The following is an 18,838-nucleotide window of genomic DNA, read 5'->3' as shown; positions in this document are numbered from 1 at the left end:
TTGTTGAGAACTTATTCAGTGTTCCCATGAATATCACCATCAGGTGTCAGAGGTGTCAGTCAGCCATCCTGCTGGCTGCAGTACTGCAAAATGCTCAAATTCTCTCATCCTAAGTGCAGCCACATGATTTTAGAGCTCACCTGCATCTAAACTCCCACATACAACTCAACTTCAGAACTCTGGAGTATAAGCTCCCTTATGCAGCCACACGGAGAGACAACTGCATTTGCTTCTTGTACTGCACCATGAGGAAGCTTCAGTCCCTGTCTGGAAGCTCTTGTCTGAGAGCAGCCAGGTCTCTTAAATTCATCCAATTTATCCCTTGTTGGAGTTGAAAGTAGCTGCCCCATAAGGACACAATCAGCGACACTCACTTCCTTCAGAGGGGCACTGCACAATCCCATTTTGGTCAGTATTGATCAAAGTACAAAACACAACCTGGTAGTGAAAGTATTTGTGTCCCATCGCTGATCCCCAAAGCCGTTGAAAGTTCCTTCAGAGGCAAAGGATCTGTTAAGGCTTTTTCTCAGAGATCACTGTAAAATATTACCTAAATATTGCACACTGTTTGTCTGCTTAAATATTAAAAAAACAAAATCTCATTTCCCAGAGATTAGTAGTAATATTATTAATAAAAAATGCTAAAAAATAAAATAAAATATGGAGTTAACCTCTCCATGCAAATCTGCTGGAATATGAGACAGTTATTAGCCAGGGACAACAGAGGTCCATTTGTGCAGAGATTTAGCAACAAGATTTTTGAAACAAATGGACAGCACAAATTCCAAATATTTTTGCCCTTTCTAAAAGCTACAGTGATTGTAAATTGAAACTACCCATGAAATACACTGTATGCTTTCGCCAGCACAACAAAGCATCGAAATTCATTGCAAGACAGCCTCTCTAACGTCAGTTTCAAACGCCTGACCTGTAGTCAGGACATCTAGAAATAAATAAGGGGATAGCAGTGAGAGCACCCAACAGCAGATCCGAAGTGACTGCTGGCATGGAGAAGCCTGGTCAGCTGGGACAACCCACCAGCCCTGCAGATTGCCCAGCTCTGAGCAGCAGCTCCATGATGCGGATGGTCTCAGGACAGGTATTTGGTACCGTGATACTGAGCTCGCAAAGGCAGGCGAAGCACAGCTCACAGAGTCATTCTGAACTAGTCCAAACCTGGAAGATGTAACCAATAAGTCTCCCAGGAATCTGATTAGTATCCCAGCCATCAGGTCCAGGCAACAGTCCTTCTGGAGGAAAGCAGAAGTCACTCAGCCAGCATCCGCAGGCGCCGCTCGTGCAGAAGCAGTCTGATCTCCCTCACTATTAATGGTGAAATGAACAGGATGGTTGAACTCGTCTGTGGAAAGAAGCATATTCAGGACAGTCAGCACAGAGCAACAATAGCCACAGCCATCCTGCCATCCAGAGAGTGCTCAAGGGCTCCACTGAGAGATTTGGGCTAAGAGCCACTGCAACAAGATGCGCAGAAGTCAAAGTGCCCGAGTTTACAAGGAGGCTGCTACGACTTCAGCTATCAGGATTTTCCTTCCAGGAAGAAGCTGAGCCCTTCACCTCCTCAACAGCCTTCCTCCCAGCCTTCTCTGCTAGTTACCCATCAACTTCCATTGTCAGCAGAGATACAGAGACAATCCCTGCCACTTCCAGTAGGAAACGAACAGCATTCAACACTGTGGCAATGCTGAGGAGATCAGGGTTTGAACCGTCCCCTCTCCCGGTGCTGTATCAGGACAGGGCATTTTAATTTTAGTTTCAAGTCCCTCGTCGCTTGTCTCACTAACCTTCAAGGGCTGACAAACGAGCAGCTCTCTGAAAACATTAGGAATTACATAGCATGGAGATGAATGAGGAAAGTGTCCTGCCTTGGAAGTCAGACAGGCCAAATGAACTTAGGGAAATGCATACAGGTATTTTTAGGTAAGTATTTTCGTACGTCTGCCAAAATCCCCATTCCTGTTGAGCAATGTGACTTTAAAGGATCCAGCTGATTTACACACCCTGAGGCAAAGGCACACCACAGACCATTCTGATAAGTGCATCAGAGCCTGCAGCTACTACACAAGTAGACTGCAGGTCTAGGTCACCGTGTTTCAGTTCTCATAAAAACTTTCCATTACAAATTGAATAAAAAAGGGGGGCTTTCTTACCATAAGAATGAAAAAATAGAAAACCCACATCCATCCCAGGTTCTCTTGGATCAAAGACACTAGATACTGAAAGAGAAGAAGAGAAAATGATTCAAATTGGGAAGATAAGCATGACATTCAGACATTACTCTTTCAGAATTTGTGGGCTGTTAACACGCCATAAAGAGCTGATCACAAAACCTTCCAGCTGATCTCTTCCTGTCAAGATAGATGACTCAGGACAGCAGCCTTTCTGTGTAAAATCCCATCTCAGCAAAGCAGAGACATCATCCTGAAGCTTTACAGTAACTCACAGCAGCACAGAGACAGAAATGAACTACAGCTTCAAGGGTGACAAATTGACTCCGCTGAATACAGGGTTTTTGCGCAGAACACCAGGACATAAGTGGATGTAAGTACTCTCAGAAGAGCTAAAAGCTCTAGAATGGCTTATAAATTAGACAGGACACATTTTTAAGAGCCGTGCAACTACTAACTACTTAACTCTTCATCAGAGGCGAGGCACTTGAGACTACAGTCTGTTCTGAACTGCATCCTTCTTCTACAGGACTATACAGTGTGTAAAAGAAAATGTATTTCCTATTAGCAGATTTACACTCAATTGCTGCACAAGGGCTTCCCCTCTTCACCACATATTAGCACAAAGCAGGATGTGAGTTTCCAACACGTTCATTGCGCATTTGCTGTTACTCACACACCCCCAGAATGACATCATGCTTGTCTCTGCTGAAATAAACGCCATTTTAGAATGGGAGGCAGGTGGAATTTTTCAGAACTAAAGGCCCAATTTTTGTGACGACGTAAGTTCCAATGGTATGTGTGGGGGAAGACAGAAACACTGAAGACAATGTGTAAGAAAACTGAGTGCAGCAGTGCACTTCAATACACCCACCAGGCACTTGTAATTTTCCATGCTTAATGGAGCTAAGTGGCATCTTTCCTATGAGACAGAACGATTGCATTCATCCGGCAATAAATGACAAGTACAAATCCAAATCCCTTCAGAGAAAAGAAACTTGCACGCCTTGCCTAAACCATTGATATTTCACCAGCACTACAGAATGCCTGGAATAGAACTGGCTCCGATCCTCCTGCTAAGTCCTCCCATCCCAAAGCATCACTGTGTTCTCCCACAAAGTTAACGCTTGTATTTGAGAAGTAAAAATGCCCCCAGTGGGCACTCTGTCTGCTTCCTCTTCTGCAGCAGTCTGCTCTTCAGGCCCCTGGCAGCAGGCTGTAAGGCCTATCAAAAGTAAGTGGTGCCAGATTTACAGGGTGTAAGAGACATTCGCAAATAAAAAGGGGAACCACAAATAAGAGCAAAAGTGAAATTGCTTTGTAAACACTGTAACATTCATAATGCGTCTTCTAATTTTATTCAGTCCTGTAGATAAAGTTTTCTGTAAGCAAAGATTTGGCTATTACCTTTGAGCAAAAATCCCAAGCAAACTTCAAAACATTTTATTCTCCCTCTTTGTGAATCTGACCTTTTCTTGCTTTTTTCCAGTTTGGGGTATGAATGTCTCAGACTCACTGGATTTATGAAATTGCTATAACGATAGGGCTAGAAATACTTAGTCTGGTTCTTAGTTCAACTTCAGCCACTGGATCACAGAACACATTCTCATGGTTGTTTGTTAAACAAATACCATACATACACACATACCCCCCACACTCCATGCACAGAGGAGTGAGCTAGCATCTGTAACCACAACAGACCCTCCCCCTCATTCCCATTGCTCGTTTTCCTTTGTAGCCTCACCTGGCCCACTGCAGCACCAATGCTGCCAGTTCCATCCACAATCCCCGTGACCGTTGCCAAAGCTTCACTGCTGCCTCTCACCAAATCCTGGCGCCCCAGGTCAGCAGAAATTGCAGAACTGATCATGTTAGAAGGGCCACCAATGAAAAATCCTGAAATAGCCAAGAAAACAGCCTTGGTGCAAACCAAGTAAGGGGATGGATTCTCAACAGAACATCTTCAAAACGCAGATTCCAACAGGCACAGCTCGGGAGAAGGATTAATTCTAGGACCAGTGATCACAGACTAACTGCAGGTAGAAGTTGACCCGCACAGATGAGGAATACAGTTCTGATACACCTGGAGTATGCACACACAAATTGTCAGCAAGCACATCTTCATTCAACAGCACAAGCTAGGTAATCAGATGTGGCACACTGCAAGGAGTCGGGATGCAACAGACTGAAAAAGCTACTGATTAACAGCGTGCATATACAAACCCTCAACATGAAGTACACACAGCACAGGTATGTCCCCCATGCTACAGCCTCATCATCCCAGGGTTGGTGGAAAGATGGAAGAAAAAATCTCCATGGGACAGCAAGTTCTGAGTAGGAGTGTTTGAAAAGAAGGGCTCTATTCATGCAGGCTGATCTTAATTCCGTAACACAACATCATACATCTGGTGCACAAAAAGCTTGTGACCCTTCACAGAACACAGGGCATTCGGGGTCCTGGCAAACACCCTCAAAGCTGAACTGCAGTTCACTGCCAGATATTTTGGTAGAAATCCAGCTCCATCATATTGAGCCAAGGCAGACCGCTATAATTCCAGTCCACTCTTCCATGTAGTATATATTCCATACTTCCCCCTGTTAGGCTATTTTTCTACAGGTATATTTGAAAACTAACATAATTTGGGCCTCATATTTTATTCTTTCTACAAAGCTAGTAGAGATGACAGCACATTACCACTACTTAAGCCTGATTTTTCCACAATGTAATATGTGTGTAATACATACACACATTATAAATGTATAACAATGTCTATTGGCATAACAGTGGCATTTTAGATCATACCTGTAATTGCCATGATCACAGCATTGATAGGTTTGCTATTAGGAGAACCTGAAGGAGAAAGAAAGGTTAAGTCTTAAGTAAAACAAATGAACTTGAAAACATCATTTATTTATGCCTTTACAGGAACAGCATTATTAGGTACATGTAGCTGCTTTTCCATCACAATTCCTCAGTGCTTCTCAGACATTCTTTTCCCCAAAACCTCAGTTCCAGGCACTATCTGAACTCCTTACTCACTACCACAACTTTGGGCCCCCACATGATAAAGTTACCGCATGTAAGACAAGTTGCAGCCCTATTGATATTTTCTCAGTCCATTATCGTTCTTGTGTACAACACATATTTCCATCAGTTTGGCTGACAGAAACGTAATTATCACTGCAATAACTTTGTGTTGCAAGTCTGAGACTTCTGCATATCTTGCTCAACTGTACTTTTTGAGTTGAGCACCAAACACCTGGACTTTTGGCTGCTTGCTCTGCTGTCTAGTACAAGCTTCAAACCTCTTCAGCAACAATACTGTGTTTGCTTCCAACTCACTTTTGACAGTAATGAGGTAGCAAAAGTTCTGGCAAAACTCCACCAAACGCAATCTTTGCTATCTAATGCTTATACATCACTGCCTTTAATTTGAGACCATTTGAGCAAGGCAGCATGCCTCTGGAAAGGCATGACTAGCTCTAGCAGTGATTTTTGTCCACAGACCTCAAAGTGCTCTATAAAAGCTGGCCTGCAATGCCACTTCATTTTAGAGGAAAATACAAAGGAATGAAATGACATAAAAGTGAGTCAAAGCACTCTGGAGCCACTGAAGAATACATCTCAAGGTACAAACCCAATGCTCTTAGAAGAGCTTCATAGATGCTTCACTGAAATGAGATCTGCCTATATCAATTTTCCTGACAGAGTTTTTCTAATAGCCAGCCACCAAGCAAGAGATGCATCTACTATAAAGGAGACAGGAACTCTTTTAGCATTTTAGCACTTTCAGAAAAGTAAGAGGTAAAGCCTAAGAGTTTCTACCTTTTTGTAGTATATACATATATATTTGTCAGCACAGATCTTCCCCAGATTCTCTTTCCTCTTACTACAGAGACATGCCTTACATTTCCTGCTCTGCCAGTTGTGGTTTTGATACAGCAACAATGCCAGAAACCTCACTGACACTAGAGAGGGAATAGTACCACAACTTGTCAGCATAGGGAAATCCAACCACTCAGAAAATTCTGTTCCATCTCATTAATCAGACAATGGATTTCTTCCTCTGCAGTGCCACACATGAAGTAAAATACACCAAAAGGCACCATCCTGGTTCAGGAGCAGCTTCAAGAGCAGAAAACATAATTAGAACAGGGTGCACACTGTTTTTCCCTAAGAAGCACCAAATGAACGTCCATCATTATGCAAACAAACCATACTCACGGCTGTATCCAAAGAGAGAGCCTACAGCAAAGAGCAGGCTGATTGCTAGCACTGGGGCCCTCTTTTGTAGCACGTCAGAAATCAAGCCCTGGATAGTTCCACCTGCAAAAACATAAATCATCATCAGGCTTAGAATGCTAACACTTGAACAAAACCAAGTTGTTTCACTGAGTGCAGTGGCCTTCTGATTAACGTGCATTTTCTCTACAATCCAGAAAGGTATGCCTCCTGCCCTTACACCTCAGACGCAGAGACAACAGTACACTTAACTGGCCCAAAAAGAGCAGGGAAAACTTCTCATGCTGCTTTCTCAAGAATTTGTTACTTTTTTTCTCCCCCCTCAGGCAACTAGCCAGCGTTCCTGCTTTCCTTTTCCTTACCCTATAGCAGCAAACACAGCCCTGAACGTGAGCAAGCTTAACATTGTGGCTGATTAGCTTAACTGGAAGTGCAGTTCTTTTTCACAGGGAAAGTATTAAGCACCCAGGCGGCTCACGTTCCCTGCTGTCTCATCTACTTAGGGTAGACGCAGCTAATTGCAACAAATGTTGCTAGCTGACACAAATCACCTTATGCATCACCGCTGCCTTTATAGGAACTCCTATGCTGGTAAGAATGACAGTGTTTGAAAAAGCCTAACTTAGAAAAGGCCACAGAGGCAGAAAAACTGACACTGAAAAGACCCAAACAAGGATGAATGCTCTAGGAAAGCAAACTGGACTAGGTAATAAAGCAAGACATTGAACACAGGAGTGTGGAAGCCTAATCATAGACGGTAGGTTTCTTTATTCTGGAGGGCTAGAGGTAAATTTGGCAGTCAGCAGAAAAAAAATACCATTCCATTTTATCTCACTGAAGATAACAGAGCTGTGCCTGCTCTACTGAGCTTTGTGCTGAGTCTGTTCTTATCCATACAGGACAGAAGGTGTAATACAGCACTTCACAGCACAGACCTCACCTCTCCCTCAAGGGTTCGTGTCAGAAAGGAAGCATCAAGCCGTTGGGATGCTGTTTTTTGTGCCTGGCACTTTTCAGGAAGTCCGAACAAATAAAGAAAAATACCTGCTGGGGGTAGTGTCCAAGAACACAATAGCATCCTCTAAATCATATGTGAACAATCTGGGAGGCTAATATACTCTGCATTTTATAAAATGGCCAAGCACACACATATATAAGAAGCCTATTTGTATATTCACCAGTTAGATTGCAATGAATGTGACTGCTCTGAGCTGCATTTGCTGTCTTTCATTTTCAAACACTAGCAGGGCAGATGCAGAAGATGTCACCATTCCCTTGCTCACTCACCTATGATTCCTCCCACATCATACCAGATGGAAAGCTGGTCAGCTTCTGCTTCTTTCCATCCAAAGTTGTTGCTGAGGTAGAAGGGCAGCCAGAAGAAGAATGAGTAATTCACCAGCTTCAGGCAGGCATAGGCCAAAGAATACTGGAACAAAGAGTGGGCCAGAAAGCAGTTAGCACTTGAGAAAAGTAAAAAGCATTTCTGCTTCTTCCCAGAAAGCTCTGTACCTCACAGAAGCTTTCAGGGGAAGTGCTTCTGCATTTCATATAAGACGACAGCATCATGAAAGCTTAATGCTGAACATCAAAGGGAACCCGGGAACTCAAAAATCACTGTCAAGAAGGTTATTTTCTTTTCACTAAATGCAATGGGTTAAAATGCTTCCAGTGCAATCTTGAGAGGAACTGACACAAGCCTTAAAAAAAAGAAAAGAAAAAAAAAAAAAAAAAGGGAAATTCAATATTTAATTCGCCTTCTAAGGAGAGGGGAATTAACCATATGACATGAAACAAGCTTGACATTTAGTCACCTGCACATATTGCTGAGCAAAATTATGTGAAGTAGTTTCTCTGTGCTACTTTTTGTTCTTCAGAAGGCTCCTGCCTGCAGCACCAGGAGAGATAAAGTTTCATTCATAACCACCAGGTAAGTATTCCAGGACAGGTTTATTCCAGGAAAGGTTTGGCCAAAGCTAAGCCTCCACACGCAGCAGCTGAGTCAAGCTTTTGCTTTTGGCTGCTGAGCTCAACTTCTCCTTAGCCAACAGGAAATCTCATTCTGTAGATCTTTCCTATGTGGAACAGGATCTTTCTCTGGGATCACTGGCCCAGCACGCAGCAGGATGAGGCACACTATTTCTGTAACACCTCCTGATTTACACTGACACAACAGTTTAAGGGATCCACATTGGAAGAGGTAAATGAGGATGAAGGTGGAAAAAATTACCTGCTCGGATCACAGCTTTTGAGAACATATGTGCTCAAATGTTAAAAAGCAGATTATTCTGACACAAAATCAGCTCTTCTGAAATTCTCTCAATACATCATTATTACCAGCTCTGCTCTTTAATAGGACACAAACCAACTTTTATCACATATGTATGCGACAGAGTTATGTCTCTGACTGTGAAGAAGCATGCTGTACAGAGGTATTTATTACAACATGCTTAGAAACTGTCAAATAGATTGACAAATTTGACACTGAATTTCTGGAGGTCCAAGGCAAAACTGTCTATGCTGAAACTCTTCCAAGCACATGACTCAGCAGCAGCAGAAAGGAATTACAGAAAAGCAAGTGAAATCTTTGTAGGATTTTAACAGATCTCTGGAGGTTCTCTCAGCATTTGTTTTCTCACTCACTGATCTGACACAGAACTCTGACATAAGATAAAACTCAGACTCAGAGGTGTTTGCACTGCTGGATTAACACATAGAATGTGCTCTCAAAATCCCAAGCACAGAAGCAACATCAGTCATAGAGTACTTATGTTCTGGTCAATGAAAAACCATTGCTAAGAAATAAAGGTTCTTTTTCTACCATCCCATTGTTAGCACCACCAAAATCAAGCCACAGTTTATATGGCATTCAGCCATATTAGGCAGGAACTCAAGAGGACTACATTTTCTTTTGCCATCCCTCAGTCAAGGTCTTACCAATGGAACCATGGCTACATAAACACTGATAACCATCCACTCACTCCTTCTAGATCTTGTGTTGCCTTAATCACAACAGCCAACTGCTTAGCCTCTTAATAAGGGTACCTGACAATATCACCCTTTCAGTAGTTCTACTGCACGATCAAATCCAAATGGTTCACACTTATTACTGAGTCAGCCACTCTATCCATTTCACTGTACTGACTCTAGTGTTCAGAGGGTACAGAGTTCACCTGCACAGAAAACTAACATGATTTTTAATGGCTGTTTCATTTTTTCAGCTGGATCAAATTCATGAATTGTGCAATACTGCTGATGCAGAAGTACAAGTTCTCATGCAGGGGACAGGATGAGGACATGGGGAAATTGCATCACCACGCCTTGTTTCCAGTCATCTTTTTAAAAATACCTACTTTGGCTCATTACATCACCATCACATTGACTAAGGCTTTTTCAGGCCAACCTTCTGTTCCAAAGCAACTAAAAAAAGCACAGCCGAATATCAGCATCACAGAGTTTAGTGCAATGCTCTGCTAGCAGTAAGAATTCAACCAGTTACCTCAGCAAGAAAGGTAGCTTACTCATTGCCTCCCTTCTAATTCACCAGCAAAAAGGGCAGGATCTCCACAGCCATAGTTGGCTCACCGTGTTCACTAAATGAAGCAGCAGTCCGATGGGAAGAGCAACACGCAACCCCATATCAGGACACTATTACAATGCATGCACACAGAGATAATTACCCCAATCCCAAGATTTTAACAGGATAAGTCATCAAACGTCGGCAACTGAAACACACAGTCTATAAACCAACAATCACATCAACAAGAGCAGATAACACAAAAAGCCACATTCATATTTAAAAAATAAGAAGCCAGATCCCACTCAAGAATCCGCGTTCTCACCAGTACTACACCTGGAAGACAACAAGCCTGGAAAAAGCCGATGGCCTTTGGCTGGCTGTCAGTATCAGCTGCTTGAATGGAGTAATTGCCATCATCGTCATCTGCATCATCATCGCCCATTAAAGGTCTGTTGGCATCTTCCTCAACACTGCCTTCTTCATCTGCTCCAAGCTCAGGAAGGCCTAAGTTGTACAAGGGATACGCAACAGGAACAATGGACCACAGACTGTTCATGCTCTCCCCAGTTTAAGCTACGCTCTGTTCTTTTAAGCAGTTTTCTCTTTGAGAAGTTCCCTTGATCTCCCATACCTCCATCCTCTTTGGCTTAGAAACATTTCTAGATGGTGTTCTTCAATGTCAACAGGTTCTAGCCTTTGTCTTCTAGTGCTCTTGAGAGTATTCTGTCTGATCCTGGTGTTGACTTTGTCTGCTCTGAGTGTCTGGCCATTAGTTTGAAGATATACCAAATTAATGCATTTCTCTCCTTACTTGGTGGTTGGAATCCTTTCACCTGGCTCCTGGTTACCACCTCCACTGTGCACGGAGGCTGAGTGTACCACCACCTACACTGACAGCTGCTGCTTGTTAATGCCTCCTCTGGAATGGAGTGCTTAGGAACTGCACTGAGCTTTCAGGGCTGCTGAACACTTTTATGCAGACTCTTTTTGTGCTACCAACTTTATAGCCCTTACAGGCATCTGGGAAACCTCCTCCATGTCCCTGTCAAAGCCTGAAGAGTCTTTTGTTTTCCTGTTATACTCTGACTTGTCTACCATCTTCTTGGAGAAGGACTATATCCTGGGAGCTGTTTAACTGGCTACTGGAAGCCTACATACTGAAAGCACTTTCCCTTCCTAACATATGGCTAAGGCTTGCCACAGTTCTTTTTCCTACAGTAGCCCACCAACAGTTTGCTTACCATTTCTTAAAAAAACCATTGGTTTCCCAAGTGAACAAAAACTCAGAATTAGGCATATACTAAATGGAAGGATTAGAGGTAGGCTGTTACATCTTGTTTTTTAAAAATTTCCAGACTCTATACAGATGTTGCATAATGACATTCAGTGTGATTTTGGTAAGAGCATTTTATATATTAAAGTGCAACACCATTTTGTAAGAATCCTGAGGATTAGTGCTGTCAGAACAAGCAGCACTTTTAGCACTACATGGAAAGCTACAAATCAACTTCCCATGAAAGAACTGAAATACTACAGCCCTCTGCTACTTACCCACTTCCTTTGGTGAAGTCAGGAGCCCACAGAAGACGATTACTCCTCCAGCAAACTGGACTGAGGCAGTCACCAAGAAGGCATACTGAAGATAAATAAAAAAGATATCATTTTTAAAAGGCTTTCAGTCACATGGGTTTCTTTGATCAACAAGGATCTCTCTACATCCTGACCTTATCAGAGGGCAAATATAGCTACAACTCAGATTACATCCATAAAACTTGGAAACAAGTGATCTCCACATCTTCTGAACAAATTTGGTTCTATCTAGGTGACGGAGGAAGGAGCTCACCCAACACAATCACAGATCTAGCTACACTGGTAGGCACTGCTTGAAGCAGTGGCAAATACCAAATTCAGACCAGCTTGCTCAGGGGAGTCTGTTCAATTGGGTCTCGAAACCCTCCAAAAGCAGACTCCCCAGGCTCAGAGACCTTCCTCCAGTACTTAAGTGATTTCACAGTGAAATGTTTTTCCAAATTCCAGCTGACACGTTCCCTGATTCACTTTATAGCCACTGTTTTTTGGTCTCTTACTGTGCAACCCAGAAAAGAATCTGACCCTGATTTTCACCAATCTCCATACAAGCATTGAAAGGCTACTATTTGGTGCCCAATAAGGTTTCTCTTCTCAGCCCTGTTTGTCCATGCACGTTATGTGCTCCAACATGCCTTGGTTCCCTGTGTTCCCTGCCTGGCATATTACAGCAATATAAAGCACCCCTGGCCTCTTCCCAGCAAGAAGCTGTATCTTTCTATCTGTCAAAACTACTTGCGCAATGTACACTAGCAGCAATGAACTCACTTGAGCAAGAACCTGTGATGGACGTGATTTGAAGAGTATTTTAAGCCACCTGGATCAGAAGAGAATACACTACAGCATTAAGGCTCTTCAAAAACACCAACCACATCGCCAAGAAGTCTCAGGTTCACTCCTCCCAAGTCTGAAGGTTTAGGAAAGGAACAACATTCTGTTCTGCCCCCTGCTTCCTACCATGGAATTACAGAAGATGAAACTGAATGTTCAGATAAGAAAAATATTCCTTTTATTTTTCAAGACAAGAAACTGACTCTGCATAACCCAATCAGACATGCAGGCCTAGCTGGAAGCCAGACAGCAATACCTACCTCATAGCCATACTTGAGAACGCAGGAGGCAAGGAACGCCCCAAGGATATTTCCCACAGATGCACAGGCACTCCAGAGGCCAAACACAAAACCTCTCCTGCAGAAATGAAAGAGAATTTGGAGGGGAGGATGCAGGAGAGGTGATATTAGGAGCAAGACAGACAGACAACATTAGAATGAACTTTAATTTACTTATAAAGTTACAACATTCTCTCGCCTGCTCCAAAGAGAATCAAAGGTCTCTTACAGCAAAAAAAAACATAGAGCAACTTGGGGGCACCAAATAAATAAGCAAGAAATGTTCTGTCCTGAAACACTCACATTACAGCAGAGATAAACTGGCTTACAAGCTATGGCTACAAGTGTGCCCCAGTCACAGACTCAACACTCAGATAAGTCACTCTCCATATGAACTCTTTAGTGATAAGTGGTCAGAACCAGGTAATCCAGCGTCAAGACAAACTGAATTCAGCCACTTTGCACTACAAAACTTTTCAAGTTTGACCTTGTGTCTTTAGCACACACAAACGTGTTCATACCAAACTGCTCCATGGCTCCAGAAGAGATAACAGAAGTAAGTAGGGCATCCCATACAACTTTAATTCTGACCAAAATGTTGGCAAAAGAGAGTTGTGTTGGCAAAACAGAGTTGTGCCCTTTTGGTTTGAGACTTCCAGCACAGCCAGCTACTCAGCAGGTCAGAGAAGTGAGTCACTGTAGAAATCTCAGCTTACCCAGCTTTTCCAAACCAATTGCCCATGACAGCAACCACACAGGGCCAACCAGTGGACTGCAGCAAGCCGTTCACAACCCAGAGACAGCAGTAGAACCACTTGTTGTAGAAATGCAACCACTCTGTGAGTGTGCCAAAGAAGAATACCTAGGGAAGAATAAGTAGAATTAGTAAGAGGTAATAATAAAACAGAAAAGAAACCATGAGGCTACTCTTGGAAGCCGAGAGCGAGAAGTAAAGGCAATTCAGGGGGAAGGTTCCCGGCAGAGCTCAGGCCAGAGGCAGGCGTGGTATTGTTTGAGAAATGGCTCAGAGCTAACAGCACCCTCTGCTGAGCCACCACAGCACCAACTCTGGAGCCCAAACAGCTCAGGAGAGAAAAACATCTTTTCAGCACTTCCAAGACTTATTTTTGTAAACAACTCAGTCATAGCCAAAGAAAGAGACAAATACTTTCAGTAACAATGCTAAAAACCCAACGGCCTCTTGATTTCTTACTGTACTGACATCTGAAACCACAGTTCTCCATGCAAACACAAAGCCTCCAGTAGCTCTTTATCTTTGCAAAAATTAACATAAATATTACAGCCAGGTTTCAAATTGCCACAAGCCCTAATCCAAACTAGCCAAAATAAACACACTGTGTTGGATGCATGTCTGCCTGTGATCACGTGCTTGCAGAATGCAACGGCCCACAGAGGGCTTCATAGCCGACGGGTAAATCAAAAGCACTCTGCACAGTTTACATTGCTTCAGTTGCTAGAAAACCACAAAGAGATAAAACTGATGCCCGCTCATCTGCAATGGCTTGAACTCAAAGAATGGTTTTGTTTTATGCAGTCATTCATTTTTGACGTACACCCTGTTGTCAATTACAAAATAAGCACATGACTGCTTAGTACTGTTAGCATGCCCTTTAAGGATGGCAGCAAGGATTGCATTGGCAGGCAAAAAAATTGATGCCAACATACATGTGTTTGGAATACCGTTATAACACCAGGTGGTCCCAAAAAGTCCAAATACACTGATCTCGTTCAAAAGCTATTTGTCAAGTCTCTAGACAGTGCCTCAAACATAGGAAATTCCTTCTGACACAGCATCCATAAATAGATATTTCAGGAAGAGCTGAGTCATCCAGTAAGTGCACTGAGACCACTGAGGTACAGCTACAGCTCAAGGCATGGTTCACACAGAAATAGTCTCTTCTCCTAAAATAGGATCCAGATCCCCTTACAGAGGTATTTCTAAATCGCACCAGTACATTCTGACTTACCACCAGAGCAGATGAACACATGCCAAAAGACAAAACCCAACGTAAATTCAGGCGGTCTCCAACAATGCCACTCACAAAGAGACCCTGAGAACAAAACACAGCAACAAATAAATCCACAAAATGAGCACTTGTGATCTGCAAGAATTAAAATGAAGTAGAAGGGGCAAGCTGATCCCAATGTTTCTGTATCAGCTTACAGGTTGGTTCTAGCCACTTCTTCTGCCACCAAAAATCACAGAATTGCTCAGGTTGGAAAAGACCTTAAAGATCATCAAGTCCAACTGCAATCCATCCATACTACCCTAACAACTACCACTAAATCACGTCCCTGAGCACCACATCCAAACGGTTTTGAAACACATCCAGAGATGGTGACTCAACCACCTCCCTGTGGAGCCTATTCCAGTGCTTAACAACCCTTTCTATAAAGAAGTTTTTTCTGATATCCAAACTAAACCTCCCCAGGTGCAACTTGAGGCCATTTCCCCTCATCCTGTCACCTGTCACCACTGACAAGAGACCAACTCCACCCCCACTGCAATCACCTTTCTGGTATTTGAAGAGAGCTGTTTTCCTAAGTCGTTCATTCAATTTCTTACGTTTAAAAATCTCAAGAGTTTTTGGAGAGCTCAATCTGCCCCCTCCCACTCACTCGTGAAAGGGGTATAAGAAATGTTGAAGTGACAGTTACTTCTCTTGCACTTGTCAACAACCACGTTCACAAGGGACACAGGCATAGATGGAATGAACACAACCAAAGAAAAAAAAACTGCTCCTGAACCAAGCTTTTTAACTGCATTAGTGCTAGGCAAGTCCAGGAAGGTCCTGTCCAAATGTAGGTGCATCAGATTTAACCAAAGCTCAGCACCACTGAGTTAGTTTTACTCACCACAGCATAGGAAAACAAAAAAATAGTGTCCAATGTTCCCAAGAAGAGAGTTGCTTCTTCTGCATTTGGAAATAGATGGTTGCTGTTCCATAGCTACAGAGAGAAAATTGTAACAGGTAAACATGGAGAAGCACAGCCCATTACATTCCTTGTGATGCAAACCCCAACTCCAAAGCAGAAGAGCATCTGTCCCCAGCAACTTCCTATTCTTCCAACACTTTAATTAACAAATTAAGAACAATTCTCACATTCTTCACTGCAGAAAATGCCCACTGTCATTTTGTTTCACTTCTAAATGACATAAGAGCACTCCAAGTGAGAAATGCAACTTCCACCTGGATCAAGACAAATGACTGGAAAACAAACTCTGCTTCTAACAAGCACACAACTGTTAGACAGTTTCTTACATGCAAACACTGATGAGTATCTTAATGAATAATACAATAAAGGCATATTCTGTTTTATGTGCAGTGCCTCTCCTGTAGCTATCTGTCTTCTTTACATGAATAATTCCCTCAAAGCCTTTGTGGCAGCAACCATAATTAGGCATGACAGACCACGAACAGAAAAGTGAGAACACAGAAGGAAGGCAGGGAAGAAACAGACTAGATAGAAACTCTGCACAATGAACTTCAGTTGCTAATTCTTTCATTTTTGTGTTAACCTGTATTCAGTATGATCAAACAAAGGAAAAGGTTCAATTGTCCCCAAACTAACATTACAGACATCACTGGAAAAAAGCAAGCTTTGAGGATGACTTGAAGAATGAATAAAGTTTATTAGGACAATGCTTCCCCCACACTTTATCCCCATTAGAAAAACAAGCAAACAATCCAAACCTGGCCTACAAATGCAACTAACTCACCTATGGTCAGTTTTTGTTTCTGTGTCCCCAGAGGAGCATCTTATCCAGGCAGCACCAATTACACATCTGCTTAGTTTAAGAGACTTAACTTCGATATGGCCAACCTACACAGCTTCTGCTTAAGTCTCATGCATCAAAGAAAACTAATAACACCCTTGAAAAACATTTGCCACTTGAAGCCACCAACACCTACTTATAGCAAGATATCTCAACTTTTAACAGATTCCTGGAATTCCACAAGCTACTAAGTGTGTTAGAAAGAGAAGAGAATCAAATCTCCTGTCACTAGGTTTAAATTCATTATAAAACCCCTAGAGGACTTACAAATCTGTACAGACTGAAAAGTACAGATCTAATAAAATCATGGTATGGTCACCAGCACCAGAAAGCCAGAACCAGGACGTTAAAGCACTGTAACCCCACTCACTGCTCTCTTGTGTTGCCTTTGGCACTTCAAAACAGGTTCTTTCCTTATCCCTCCCTTACCTTCTCTGCTCTGCTGGCTATATCAGCAGGAAAGGTGTCCCAATCTCCATGAGAACACCAACTTCCTAACAAATTTTTCTCTGGGAACCATTAGAAAAGAGTTCAACACCAGCTGGTGATCCAGAAAACTACAGTTCAGAAATCTGAAGTTCCCACACATATTCAGAGAAGCAACCCTGACAGAAAGAAATAAAAGAGCCTCTTCAGCAGCACAACCCAAGCACACTGGAAGTTACTCATCTTTCTTTGCACCTGCTAGTTACCTCATTTGGCCGGAGCTCAAAGGTTGTGCTGTTTAGGCAGGATGGAGTCCACTGGCTTGAAATGCTGACTTTGACATTACTGAATGTCTTTCTGGAAGCATGGAGCAAGGAATAACTGCCAGAAAAAAACACAAGCACAGGTTGGCCAAATCTTCTCTGCAAATCATGTGGGAAAGAGTAAGACTCAAAATTCAGACATGTGCTCTGAGTAACAGAGAACTGACATTTTAGAGATCACTGCTAGCAACAGGAACCACAAAATCATGGGCAGATACTGATTTTAAAGAGGGAGAATCTGCCTTGTGTACCCACCCAGGCCAGCCCTTCTGCCATGGGTTGAGTTCCTGGCAGTCAGTCTCACCTTTCGTGAAGGCTCTGCTGGTGGCTGGATTCCCCAAGGGCACAGCACACTTCACTTTGCTATCACACGACTCCTAGACTGGCTGTTACTATTGACTTTTGAGTTTGTTTTCAAGGCTCAGAGCCAAAATTAAGAGTACTTCCCTACTTTTGCTCTCCTTCTTCAGACAAGCTCTGTACCTCTCCCAAATTCAGTGAAACGAACGCCTCTCTGCAGAAAGACACTCAGCCTACCTGAAGAAGGTCAACAGGAACACAATAATATGATGGTGAGTGCAATGGGACATCAGGCCTCTGTTTGCAGGCTGTCTCCGCGAGCTTCCAGGCACAGCCATGGCCCTGCTCCTGCCTCAGCAGCAAAGTTTGGTCGGTGCTTAGGTCATTTTGTCTTCTTGCTTAAAGAGAAATAGGTGGGAAGGGAGAACAGAAGAACGGATACAAATTAAAATACAGGTTTAAAATACAGTGCTACAAGATATGGTTTAGTAGCTTGTGGTAGCAGCGCTAATAGGAGGACTTACAGGTCATTTTGCAACCTTGTAATTCTATGATTCTATGATTCTCTTCCTATGTCGATGATCACTGTGCACTATTTACGTATTTGGTAGACTACAGGGTGGTCATACATCATACCTAAGTTGCTCTGAAAGTAATGCCTCCTATTTATTTCCATGGAAACTACAACAGACACAAAGAGCACAAGGACACTATTTGATCGAGCAAATTGTCAGCAGCAACATTATTTTTCAGCATAGTCACCATTAGTAGCTGTGCAATTTCACCATCGATGAACAAATGCCTACACATTGTGCTCATAAAGACCTGCACTTGTGGAGGTGACCTACTGTTTCACAGCTGCTATGATGGTCTTGCAGCTGGGAAATTGTTACCCATGCAGTTCACCTTCCACTGGTCTGAATGCATGGAAGACAAAAGGCCTACATTAGGACTATACAGTAGGTATGGTAGGATGGTCCAGCCAAGACTGGCAATATGCTCCACAGACTTCAAATTGGTATGGCCCCTGTGCTGCAAGAGAAGGATTGTCTTCTTCTCAGGCCTGACTCTGGAAGCTTAAGCCTTCAGCTTAGTCAGCACTGTGATGCAGTTATCAGAGTTGATGGTCTGTCTGGGTTCCAGAAAATCCAGAAGAATCACCCTTTTCCTATCCCATAAGAGTGCACATCACTTTATCCACTGAGGGCTGTGTCTTGAACTTTTCCTTCAATGAGGAATTTGTATGTCATCACTCCTTGGACTGTTGTTTTGACTCCAGCTCACAGTGGTGACACCACATCTCATCTCCGGTAATGATGTGATCCAGAAAAGCGTCACCTTCAGC

General features: G+C 42.8%; 1 protein-coding gene across 1 annotated transcript; it reads right to left on the bottom strand.

Annotated features, from left to right (window-relative positions):
* Nucleotides 1-1,267: 1,267 nt before the first annotated feature.
* On the bottom strand, nt 1,268-17,831 carry SLC37A3 (solute carrier family 37 member 3; the record flags this gene model as incomplete). The annotated part of the gene is made up of 14 exons (XM_079544238.1): nt 1,268-1,360; nt 2,169-2,234; nt 3,931-4,082; nt 4,990-5,037; nt 6,412-6,513; nt 7,717-7,858; nt 10,272-10,453; nt 11,501-11,585; nt 12,628-12,724; nt 13,362-13,507; nt 14,634-14,717; nt 15,523-15,615; nt 17,137-17,251; nt 17,731-17,831. 14 exons carry the CDS (start codon nt 17,829-17,831, stop codon nt 1,268-1,270), a joined length of 1,506 nt encoding a protein of 501 aa, XP_079400364.1.
* Nucleotides 17,832-18,838: the final 1,007 nt, after the last annotated feature.

Source organism: Tetrao urogallus (genome assembly GCF_951394365.1).
Source record: "Tetrao urogallus genome assembly, chromosome: 1".
Lineage (NCBI taxonomy): Eukaryota > Metazoa > Chordata > Aves > Galliformes > Phasianidae > Tetrao > Tetrao urogallus.
Note: the sequence above shows the minus strand (reverse complement) of the source record. Positions and strands in the feature narration are given on the sequence as shown.